At 39.2% G+C, this 13,153-nt stretch overlaps 1 protein-coding gene across 1 annotated transcript; it reads right to left on the bottom strand.

The window, feature by feature from the left end:
* Positions 1 to 2,493: 2,493 nt before the first annotated feature.
* LOC138092705 (olfactory receptor 56A4-like) lies at positions 2,494 to 4,418 on the bottom strand. Its single transcript, XM_068988776.1, has 2 exons — positions 4,170 to 4,418; positions 2,494 to 3,189 (listed from the first exon to the last, which is right to left on the bottom strand). Exons 1-2 carry the CDS (start codon positions 4,416 to 4,418, stop codon positions 2,494 to 2,496), a joined length of 945 nt encoding a protein of 314 aa, XP_068844877.1.
* Positions 4,419 to 13,153: the final 8,735 nt, after the last annotated feature.

Here is a 13,153-nt window from a genome sequence, read left to right as displayed (position 1 = left end):
GGCAAGAATATACAATGGAGTAAAGACAATCTCTTTAACAAGTGGTGCTGGGAAAACTGGTCAACCACTTGTAAAAGAATGAAACTAGATCACTTTCTAACACCGCACACAAAAATAAACTCAAAATGGTTTAAAGATCTAAATGTAAGACCAGAAACTATAAAACTCCTAGAGGAGAACATAGGCAAAACACTCTCAGACATAAATCACAGCAGGATCCTCTATGATCCACCTCCCAGAATTCTGGAAATAAAAGCAAAAATAAACAAATGGGATCTCATTAAAATTAAAAGCTTCTGCACAACAAAGGAAAATATAAGCAAGGTGAAAAGACAGCCTTCTGAATGGGAGAAAATAATAGCAAATGAAGCAACTGACAAACAACTCATCTCAAAAATATACAAGCAACTTATGCAGCTCAATTCCAGAAAAATAAACGACCCAATCAAAAAATGGGCCAAAGAACTACATAGACATTTCTCCAAAGAAGACATACGGATGGCTAACAAACACATGAAAAGATGCTCAACATCACTCATTATCAGAGAAATGCAAATCAAAACCACAATGAGGTACCACTTCACACCAGTCAGAATGTCTGCAATCCAAAAATCTGCAAGCAGTAAATGCTGGAGAGGGTGTGGAGAAAAGGGAACCCTCCTACACTGTTGGTGGGAATGCAAACTAGTACAGCCACTATGGAGAACAGTGTGGAGATTCCTTAAAAAATTGCAAATAGAACTACCTCATGTAAAAAAAAAAAAAAAAAAAAAAAGAACTACCTCATGACCCAGCAATCCCACTGCTGGCATACACACCAAGGGAACCAGAATTGAAAGAGACACATGTACCCCAATGTTCATCGCAGCACTGTTTATAATAGCCAGGACATGGAAACAACCTAGATGTCCATCAGCAGATGAATGGATAAGAAAGCTTTGGTACATGTACACAATGGAGTATTACTCAGCCGTTAAAAAGAATTCATTTGAATCAGTTCTGATGAGATGGATGAAACTGGAGCCGATTATACAGAGTGAAGTAAGCCAGAAAGGAAAACACCAATATGGTATACTAACACATATATATGGAATTTAGAAAGATGGCAATGACGACCCTGTATGCAAGACAGGAAAAAAGACACAGCTGTGTATAACGGACTTTTGGACTCAGAGGGAGAGGGAGAGGGTAGGATGATTTGGGAGAATGGCATTCTATCATGTATACTATCATGTAAGAATTGAATCGCCAGTCTATGTCTGACGCAGGATACAGCATGCTTGGGGCTGGTGCATGGGAATGACCCACTGAGATGTTATGGGGAGGGAGGTGGGAGGGGGGTTCATGTTTGGGAATTCATGTAAGAATTAAAGATTTTAAAATGAAAAAAAAAAAAACACAAAAAGAAATAAATAAATAAATAAATTCAGAAAATGATAAGTGCTATAAAGAAAAAAGGTAATACATGTTAGCATGATCTAAGAGAAGTATGCTACTTTGGATGTAATTATTAAGGAAGTATTCCCTGTATAGGTGGTTTTTGAATTGAGATTATGAATGTTGAAAAGTTCATCATTTGAACATAAGGAGAATACTGTTCCAGTTAGTTGGAGCAATTAGTACAGAGTACTAAGCAAAGAAAAGCAGAAGTCTAAGAAGTAGTAGAAGTCCTAGAGGGGGATACAGCCATGGGAAGGATAAGGCAGAGGTGACAGGGAAGACCTGATCGCAAGTAGCAGAACTTCTGGCTCCAAACGAACAAAGGAAGATTGGCTATGAGAAGGTGACTATCGTTGTAGGCCTGTCAGAATACTGGAGATCTTTTCAAAAGTAGAGTCTTTTGGAGAAATTTGCTATGGAAATAGGGTTCAGTCTTTAAAGCCAAACTTCTGATAGCATATGTAAAAAAAAAGCTCTGCCATTGATGGCAATTCTGCTTTTCCAATTGTTCTTGCAAAAAAACTTTGGTGTCACCCTTTATTCCTCTCAATCTTTTATAACCTCCTTATGGACTCTCAGTAAATCTTGTGACCCATAACTTCAATTTTCACCTTAGTTCAAATCATTATCATTTCCTACCTGGATTATTGAAGTAAACTCCTCATTGGTTTTTCCAGTCCTGCCCATACTCCTCATGTTCAATTGGAAGCACTGTTCCATCCCTGCTCTGGAAATTACATGTGAAGGGATATGGAATGTAAAGACTGAGTAGTATGTGGAAGGCACTAAATACTTATTTAATGAATGAGTAATTGAGCTATCACAATGGCAAGAGGTCGGAATGAAGAAAATAATGGATACCAAAACATGTATTCAATGAGGGTTTCAGGAAAGGGTTACTGAGAGTAAATATTGTGATAGTGGTTGAGGAAGGTTTAAACAAAAGATAAGGATAGCAGCACGGATGTTACATGGTGTTCCTTGTGGTCTTCAGTTGAAACCATCACTGACACACTCAAATTTCCATAATCCTTGATCTTTGACTCACATCTCTCAGAACTGGTACTTGAATAGCTTGATAATCCCTTGCTTGATTTCCTGGGTTCGTACTCCATAAACAATGGGGTTCAGGGCTGGTGGGATGAGATGGTGCAAGACATTGAGAAGAATGGGTACCTCTGGGGACACTTTTTTCCCTGCCTTATTTGTGAAGATGAAGACTAGCAGCAATGTATAGAAGAAAAGTATAAGAATGAGATGGGAACCGCAAGTACTCAAGGCTTTGGTGGATGCACCTCCTGACTGCAAATGCATAACAGCACTCAAGATGAAGCAGTAGGATAGCAAGATAAGGATCAGATCAGAACCCAGTAGGCACCAAACACTCACAAATTGGTAGAGCTTATTTAGGTGAATGTCTCCACAGGAGAGCATTGCTACAGAAATGTTGGCACAGATACAGTTTTCCACTACATTGCTGGCACAGTAATTGAGTCTTGCAGCCAGAACTGGTGTAGGCAGCGTGGCCAGCAAATTGCGGAAGATGATGAAGATGGCCGCATTGATGACAAACTGTTCCGTGATGATGGATGGGTAGCGCAATGGGTGGCAGATGGCCACGTAGCGGTCATAAGCCATGACCAGAAAGGTGGAGGATTCCATGGGAAGGAATGTATTCATGATGAACATCTGCAGGAAGCAGCCCATAAAGCTGATGGGCTTCATGTCGAACCAGAAGATGAGCAGGACCTGCCAGAATTATTATTTTCAAAAGCAGTACATTCACTCCCACCCTAGGGTACCTAACCCTTGGATAATCCTTTGATGGCTTCAACCACTCATATCCCCAAACCACAGTCTCATAATCCTAATGGGGACAGTGTCCTAATTCTAAATACCTTCTACATGCATCCCAACTTCCAGAGCCCGATTTATACACTTTTCAACTATAGATCACACCATTTTGTTTAAAAAAATTTATTTCTAGTCTGTCTTCTCTTGATCTCTATAGTTCTTACCCAAACTTCATATGGACACATCTGCTCATCTAAATGTATCACAAGGACGTCAAATCCAATAAGCCTAATACTTATATTTGGACACCCTCCAACCTCTCCTTATACATAAGAAACATCTTCCAATTATGCCTCCTACCTCAGTATATGACATAAATATACATCTAGTTACATTTTTTAAGTTTTTTAAATGTTGATCAGTTTTAAAGGCTTTATTGAACAATAAGTATTGTTACAATATTGCTTCTGTTTTATGTTTTGGTTTCTTGGCCTTGAGGCACATGGGATCTTAGCTCCCCCAACAGGTATCAAACCCACACCATCTGCACTGGGAGGTGAAGTCATAAGCACTGGACTGCCAGGGAAGTCCCTAGTTATGTTTTAGAAAGAAAAGTCTTGAGCCCTTGAATATAAGGGTGGGGTGATTCAGAGTCAAGGAGAATCTCCTTAGAAGTAAAGAGAAAGTCAAAACTTGGAATATCACTGACTCAGAAATTGAGAGAGGGCTTCTCAGTTTGAAAAAAAAAATGTGAAACCTTAAAAATCATAGGCATTGAGAATGAGAAGAGACATATCTAGAAGCTGTGATAGACCTAGTATGATACTGTTGGCAACTCATTGAAAATTTTACAAGAGTATTTACATCTGCAAAGCAAGGTAGTGTTTAGAGAAAGATGATTGAATACCCAGGAGTAAATCCAGGGAGGGTCTGACCTTAGGGATGACTGTGAGGCAGAGGATGACATCCAGCACAGAAAGGATGGCAAGCAGGTAGTACATGGGCTCGTGCAGAGATGCCTCCTGCCAGATGGCAAGTAATAACAGAAAGTTGGCCCCAAGGGCCAAAACTAGGAGAGGAGCCAGGACTAGAGACAGCCAGTGCTGGGTATCCTGCATTCCTGGAAAGCAGATCATCAGGAATTCAGTCACCTGGGTCCCTGTGTGGTTGAGAGATAACACCATGGCTGGCAGGTAAGCCTGAAACTGACTGAAAGAAAAGAGATATGAATTCAGGGTTTGATTGTTACATTAGTAATCCCCTGACTGATTTATCTGCCTTCATTCTAGGCCATCAAGTTTCTCCATAATTCTATTGACATAAAATCTGTCTAAAATTTAAATTGGATAAAATCACTCTTTGTTAAAACATTTTCCTTAGCATTCATGACTTTACGAAGCAAGAATAACTCCCTTCACATGAGTATGCTCCAACTCCACACGTATAGACACAGCCCCTTATAGAGCATGTTTTGTTTTCTCTCACCTCCGTGTTTTAGCACATATCATATCCTTCTCCTAGAATTAACTCTCTTGCCCTTAAATAAATAGCTTCTGTTTGCCTCATTCTATCTGTGCCATGAGTTACACCTCTTGGAAATTTAAGAAAAAAACAATGTTTTTTCTTGTTACTCTTTGCACATATATATATAATTAAATGCTTCTTCCACTTCTTGTTCTCTGTGACCCTTAAACATCCTGAGCATGCTACTATTAAAGCATTAATAAAACTTTCTCATATTCCTTCACATTTCCTATTTGTCTTCCAAAAACTCTGTGTTCCATCTGCCAGCAGTGGAATCTTATCTCTTTATTATAGCACAAATAAAAATACCACATATCTGGTAACACAGTAAGCACTCAATAAGTACTATTAAGATAGGAGACTGATAGACTGTTGAAAGCATCATAACACCTTGCACTCATTTAACTTATTAATGCTATCTCCACATCTTGCTCTACCATTAACCATGGGCACTGTTGCTTAACACTCATTAAAAATCTGAACAAAACAAAATGGGTAAATATTTTAGTGCTGAGAGGAAAAAGAGAACAATAAATACAAAAGACAGCTGTGCAGTGTCTTATTTGCATGAGTCTTTGGTAAGTAACTGCTTAAAACAAACAAATTGTTTATCATTTCCTGAAAAAAAAGAAGAAAAATTAAAGAAATGAGGTTCTAAGAAAAGGGAAGAACTGAGGAATACTTAAACATGCCCCAGAATAAAAGCTCACAGACAGAAGGGTCAATTCCTTTAGAGTATCTTCTTAACCATCCAGGATCCTGCTGGTAAAGTAGTTTCCAGGTTGGGCTGTTCTCTCTCCTGAAGCAATAGATGGATTTCGGAGCACACACACACTAAATCTCCCTATCAAGGTTTGGAGATGTTTATTTTTCTTGACCCTGTAGTATGGGCATCTCATCAGGACTCTCTTTTATCTAGACCAGCAGTTCCTCAATACTAGTGTGCGTCAGAATCACCTGGAGAGTTTGTTGATGCACAGGTTGCCTGATGCACAGAGGATAGTCTGCAGAGTTACCAACTTTTTAGGTCCATCTGCAGGGAAGCTCTGCTCAGCTTTAGACACCAAACTGATTATTTCTCCCATTAACTTTAGACATGTAAGTACAATTCTGACCAATCTCTAGTCTCCCCATTTGAAAATTATCTTCCTCCCATGGACTCTCTGGGAATTCTCTAGGTTTTTTTTAATGGTTTTGTCTCTCTTCCTGGACCTACAGTTCTTAGCCACCTCTCCTGGTGGTTCATTTAGGTCATTAGGATCAGGGACAATTTTTTTAATTAATTTATTTATTTTAATTGGAGGCTAATTACTTTACAATATTGTGGTGGATTTTGCCATATACTGAGATGAATCAGCCATGAGTGTACGTGTGTCCCCCATCCTGAACCCCTCTGCCACCTCCCTCCCCATCCCATCCCTCAGGGTTGTACCAGTGCACCAGATTTGAGTGCCCTGTTTCATGTATCAAACTTGGATTGATGATATATTTTACTTATGGCAATATACGTGTTTCAATTCTATTCCCTCAAATCATCCCACCCTCGCCTTGTCCCACAGAGTCCAAAAGTCTGTTCTTTAAATCTGTGTCTCTTTTGCTGTCTTGCATATAGGATCACCATTACCATCTTTCAAAATTCCATATATGTGCATTAATATACTGAACTGGTGTTTTCCTTTCTGACTTACTTCACTTTGTATACTCAGCTCCAGTTTCATCCACCTCATTAAAACTGATTTAAATGAGTTCTTTTTAATAGCTGAGTAATATTCCATTGTGTATATGTACCACAGCTTTCTTATCCATTCATCTGCTGATGGACATCTAGGCTGCTTCCATGTCTTAGCTTTGGTAAACAGTTCTGGGATGAACATTGGGGTACACGTGTCTCTTTCAGTTCTGGTTTCCTCAATGTGTATGCTCAACAGTGGGATTGCTGGGTCATATGGCAGTTCTATTTCCAGTTTTTTAAGGAATCTTCACACTGTTCTCCATAGTGGCTGTACTTATTTGCATTCCCACCAACAGTGGGTTAGGTTTCCTTTTCTCCTCACCCTCTTCAGCATTTATTGTTTGTAGACTTTTTGATAGCAGCCATTCTGACTGGCTTGAGATGTTACCTCATTGTGGTTTTGATTCGCATTTCTCTGATAATGAGTCATGTTGAGCAACTTTTCGTGTGTTTGTTAGTCGTTTGTATGTCTTTTTTGGAGAAATGTCTGTTTAGTTTTTTGGTCCATTTTTTGATTGGGTCGCTTATTTTTCTGATATTGAGCTGCTTGTATATTTTTGAGATTAATTCTTTGTCAGTTGCTTTGTTTGCTATTATTTTCTCCCATTCTGAAGGCTGTCTTTTCACCTTGCTTATAGTTTCCTTCGTTGTGCAAAAGTTTTTAAGTTTAATTAGGTCCCATTTGTTTATTTTTGCTTTTATATCCACTACTCTGGGAGGTGGGTCATAGAAAATCCTGCTGTGATTTAAGTCAGAGAGTGTTTTGCCTATGTTCTCCTCTAGGAGTTTTATAGTTTCTGGTCTTACACTTAGCTCTTTAATCCATTTTTAGTTTATTTTTGTATTTGTTGCTAGAAAGTGTTCTAGTTTCATTCTTTTACAGGTGGTTGACCAATTTTCCCAGCACCACTTGTTAATGAGATTGTCTTTACTCCATTGTATATTCTTGCCTCCTTTATCAAAGATAAGGTGTCCATAGGTGCATGGATTTAACTCTGGGATTTCTATTTTGTTCCATTGATCTATATTTCTGTCTTTGTGCCAGTACCATACTGTCTTGATGACTGTGGCTTTGCAGTACAGCCTGAAGTCAGGTAGGTTGATTCCTCCAGTTCCATTCTTCTTTCTCAAGATTGCTTTGGCTAGTCAAGGTTTTTTGTGTTTCCATACAAACTGTGAAATTATTTGTTCTAGTTCTGTGAAAAATACTGTTGGTAGCTTGATAGGGATTGCACTGAATCTATGGATTGCTTTAGATTGTATACTCATTTTCACTATATTGATTCTTCCAATCCATGAACATGGTATATTTCTCCATCTATTTGTGTCATCTTTTGTTTCTTTCATCAGTTATAGTTTTCTATATATAGTCTATAGTCTATAGTTTCATCTTTTATAGTTTTCTATATATAGGCATTTTGTTTCTTTAGGTAGATTTATCCCTAAGGACAGAAAATTAGCAAAGAAACACAAACTTTAAATGATACAATGGACCAGGTAGACCTAATTGATATCTATCTTTTTTTTTCATGGTAGTTGGCACAAATTCAGACATTAACAATATGCCTCTAATAATTCAAGAAGGACTACTCTCTAGTCAGACTCCCAGTCCAAACTTCCATGAGCTCAGTTGACCCACACTCTAATGTGCTCATGCTCTTCTGATATCAGTGATCTTCAGGGTCTTCACATACTAACAGCTGCAGCTATAATAACATTCTCTGAAGTAACCAGTAAGTAAAGTTGAGGACCAAACTGCAAGTGTCACTTATGCTTGGCTTTCCATTGTACTGTTCCCAAAAATACTTACAGAGAGAGTCTGTGCCAAATAATAGTAACCGTTCGACAACCCAGCTGCTTTCAGACAATGTGTGACTCCTCCACTTGGCCTCCTACTCTGGCTTTACCCAGATGAAGATGCTGTGTCTATAACAGTCACTGTTATGCAGCTGGAAACATGAAGAGTTGCTTTAAGAATACTGCTCCCTTGGGTTCCTGCCTCCCTGCAGATACACACACACTTTCAGTATAAAAAGAGAGAATTTTTCATTTAAACTCAGATGAAATGAGAAATCAGTGACCAGCTTGCATTTTCTCTTGAGATGTCTGAGAGTTACATAAACTGAGATATTATTGGTGATGGAAAGAAGTACCACTCAGAGACTTGGAAGATGTATTTAAGAGATCCTTTAAAAAGACAAATGTCATTAGATAAGAAATGACTTCCTCCTACATATTAGCTACATTCTAGAAAAACTGTTTTTTTAAATAAGTACTTTATGATGATTTATTTTACTATTGAGTGAAAGTGTTAGTGGCTCAGTCATGTCTGACTCTTGGCAACCCCATGGACTGTATAACCTGCCATGCTCCTCTGTCCATGTAATTCTCCAGGCAAGAATACTGGTAGCCATGCCCTCTTCTAGGGAATCCTCCCAACCCAGAGACCTAACCCAGGTCTCCTGCATTAAAAGCAGATTGTTTACCATTTGAGCCATGAGGGAAACTATTAATTTTTAGTTATTAAATTTTATAAATATCTTTTTAAATTTATTTATATTTTAATTGAAGGATAATTTCTTTACAGAATTTTGTTGTTTTCTGTCAAACCTCAACATGAATCAGCCATAGGTATACATATATCCCCTCCCTCTTGAACCTAGAAATATCTTTACACAGGAAAAAATATGTCACTTAAGTAAAAACAAATATATGGATAAATAGAAACTTTCTATTCTCTAGTTTCACAAAATTTCACCCAAAAAATGAAACAGCAATAGTAAGGTGAATAATTGTAGGGATGTGTAGTAAATCTGTAAGCACACGTAGAAGGACATATCCTGAAAATAATGAGCTTGGAACAACTGGAAAAGTGGTCATATAGGAGAGCACTTGAGAAGTTTTGTACTGGGTTGAATTAGTTTTGGGAATTGTGAAACAGAGAAGAGAGAGCAGTTTAAAGCTATTGTTTTGATGAAAGACAATACCATGGAAGTAAATTATTTAATAATTTTTTAAAGAATGACTAATTTCATCATGGGCTTCCCAGGTGGCTCAGTGGTAAAAGAACACCCCTGCCAATGCAGGAGACACAGCAAATGTGGGTTTGATCCCTGGGTGGGAAGTATCCCCTGGAGTAGGAAATGGCAACCCACTCCAGTATTCTTGTCTATAAAATTTAATGGACAGAGAAGCCTTGCAGGCTATAGTCCACAGAGTTGCAATGAGTTGGACATTACTGAGCCACTGAGCACACAGCTTCATCATAGACCAGCTATACTAGAGAATATCCTCAAACGATTTATAAAATAACATATACTGCTGCTGCTGCTAGGTCACTTCAGTCGTGTCCAACTCTGTGCAACCCCATAGACAGCAGCCTACCAGGCTGCCCTGTCCCTGAGATTCTCTGGGCAAGAATACTGGAGTGGGTTGCCATTTCCTTCTCCAATGCATGCATGCATGCTAAGTCACTTCAGTCGTGTCCGACTCTGTGCGACCCTATGGACAGCAGCCCACCAGGCTCCCTTATCCACGGGCAAGAATACTGGACTGTTCAAAAAGGGGTATGGTCACAAAAAGGAGCAAATTCATCCTAGGAATACTGACCAAAATCTGAGTCTCCACTATTTTTAGGGTGATCATGGAAGGAATTGCAAAGAGTAAAATCCACTTATCTTTGTTCAATTAATCCACTAATTTGTAAGTCTGAATTCTATGGGAAGACAAGGTAGCACCAGGACAGGATATAAGAATTGACACAACCAGGCTGAAAGTAGAATGAGAAAGTCAATTTAACTATATATCTAAGATAAGCAGGTCTAATCACACTAGGACCACAGCCTTGTTCAACTCAATGAAACTAAGCCATGCCCTGTGGGGCCACCCAAGATGGGTGGGTCATGGTGGAGAGGTCTGACAGAAGGTGGTCCACTGGAGAAGGAAATGGCAAACCACTTCAGTATTCTTGCCTTGAAATCCCCATGAACAGTATGAAAAAGCAAAATGATGGGATACTGAAAGAGGAACTCCCTAGGTCAGTAGGTGCCCAATATGCTACTAGAGATTAGTGGAGAAATAACTCCAGAAAGAATGAAGGGAGGGAGCCAAAACAAACAAGCAAACAAACAAAAAATACCCAGTTGTGAATGCGACTGGTGAGAGAAGCAAGGTCTGATGCTGTAAAGAGCAATATTGCATAGGAACCTGGAATGTTAGGTCCATGAATCAAGGCAAATTGGAAGTGGTCAAACAGGAGATGGCAAGAATGAACGTTGACAATCTAGGAATCAGTGAACTAAAATGGACTGGAATGGGTGAATTTAACTCAGATGACCATTATATCTACTACTGTGGGCAGGAATCCCTTAGAAGAAATGGAGTAGCCATCATGGTCAACAAAAGTCCGAAATGCAGTTCTTGGATGCAATCTCAAAAAGGAAAGAATTATCTCTGTTCATTTCCAAGGCAAACCATTCATATCACAGTAATCCAAGTCTATGCCCCCACCAGTAATGCTGAAGAAGCTGAAGTTGAACAGTTCTGTGAAGACCTACAAGACCTTTGAGAACTAATACCGAAAAAAGATGTCCTTTTCATTATAGGGGACTGGAATGCAAAAGTAGGAGGTCAAAAAACACCTGGAGTAACAGGCAAATTTGGCCTTGGAATGCAGAATGAAGCAGGGCAAAGGCTAATAGAGTTTTGCCAAGAGAATGCACTGGTCATAGCAAACACCCTTTTCCAACAACACAAGAGAAGACTCTACACATGGACATCACCAGATGGTCAACACTGAAATCAGATTGATTATATTCTTTGCAGCCAAAGATGGAGAAGCTCTATACAGTCAACAAAAACAAGACCAGGAGCTGACTGTGGCTCATATCATGAACTCCTTATTGCCAAATTCAGACTTAAATTGAAGAAAGTAGGGAAAACCGCTAGACCATTCAGGTATGACCTAAATCAAATCCCTTATGATTATACAGTGGAAGTGAGAAATAGATCTAAGGGCCTAGATCTGATAGATAGAGTGCCTGATGAACTATGGCGAAGGTTCATGACATTGTACAGGAGACAGGGATCCAGACCATCCCCATGGAAAAGAAATGAAAAAAAGCAAAATGGCTGTCTGAGGAGGCCTTACAAATAGCTGTGAAAAGAAGAGAAGCTAAAAGCAAAGGAGAAAAGAAAAGATATAAGCATCTGAATGCAGAGTTCCAAAGAATAGCAAGAAGAGATAAGAAAGCCTTCCTCAGAGATCAATGCAAAGAAATAGAGGAAAAGAACAGAATGGGAAAGACTAGAGATTTCTTCAAGAAAATTAGAGATACCAAGGGAACGTTTCAAGCAAAGATGGGCTCAAAAAAGGACAGAAATGGTCTGGACCTAACAGAAGCAGAAGATATTAAGAGGTGGCAAGAATACACAGAAGAACTGTACAAAAAAGATCTTCACGACCAAGATAATCACGATGGTATGATCACTCACCTAGAGCCAGACATCCTGGAATGTGTAGTCAAGTGGGCCTTAGAAAGCAGCACTACGAACAAAGCTAGTGGAGGTGATGGAATTCCAGTTGAGCTATTTCAAATCCTGAAAGATGATGCTGTGAAAGTGCTGCACTCAATATGTCAGCAAATTTGGAAAACTTAGCAGTGGCCACAGGACTGGAAAAGGTCAGTTTTCATTCCAATCCCAAAGAAAGGTAGTGCCAAAGAAAGCTCAAGCTACCACACAATTGCACTCATATCACACAATAGTAAAGTGAACTTCCAGATGTTCAAGCTGGTTCTAGAAAAGGCAGAGGAACCAGAGATCAAATTGCCAACATCCTTTGGATCATCGAAAAAGCAAGACAGTTCCAGAAAAACATCTATTTTTGCTTTATTGACTATGCCAAAGCCTTTGACTGTGTGGATCACAATCAACTGTGGAAAATTCTGAAAGAGATGGGAATACCAGACCACCTGACCTGCCTCTTGAGAAACCTATATGCAGGTCAGGAAGCAACAGTTAGACATGTTGCTTGGACGTGGAACAACAGACTGGTTCCAAATAGGAAAAGGAGTATATCAAAGCTGTATATTGTCACCCTGCTTATTTAACTTATATGCAGAGTACATCATGAGAAATGCTGGGCTGGAAGAAGCACAAGCTGGAATCAAGATTGCCAGGAGAAATATCAATAACCTCAGATACGCAGATGACATCACCCTTATGGCAGAAAGTGAAGAGGAACTCAAAAGCGTCTTGATAAAAGTGAAAGAGGAGAGTGAAAAAGTTGGCTTAAAGCTCAACATTCAGAAAACGAAGATCATGGCATCTGGTCCCATCACTTCATGGGAAATAGATGGGGAAACAGTGGAAACAGAGTCAGACTTTATTTTTTGGGGCTCCAAAGTCACTGCAGATGGTGATTGCACCCATGAAATTAAAAGATGGTTACTCCTTGGAAGAAAAGTTATGACCAACCTAGATAGCATATTGAAAAGCAGAGACATTACTTTGCCAACAAAGGTACATCTAGTCAAGGCTATGGTTTTTCCAGTGGTCACGTATGGATGTGAGTGTTGGACTGTGAAGAAAGCTGAGTGCAGAAGAATTGATGCTTTTGAACTGTGGTGTTGGAGAAGACTCTTGAGAGTCCCTTGGACTGCA

Source organism: Capricornis sumatraensis, chromosome 16 (assembly GCF_032405125.1).
Source record: "Capricornis sumatraensis isolate serow.1 chromosome 16, serow.2, whole genome shotgun sequence".
Classification (NCBI taxonomy): Eukaryota; Metazoa; Chordata; class Mammalia; order Artiodactyla; family Bovidae; genus Capricornis; species Capricornis sumatraensis.
The sequence above is the reverse complement of the archived record's forward strand: the minus strand, read 5'-3'. Positions and strand labels throughout refer to the sequence as shown.

Excerpts from the sequence above, each read along its gene's own strand:
- LOC138092705 (XM_068988776.1), bottom strand. The coding sequence starts at position 4,418 with ATGGTGTTATCTCTCAACCACACAGGGACCCAGGTGACTGAATTCCTG. Across the intron at positions 3,190-4,169 it reads GCCTCACAGTCATCCCTAAG|GTCCTGCTCATCTTCTGGTT; the intron begins GTCAGACCCTCC and ends TAATTCTGGCAG.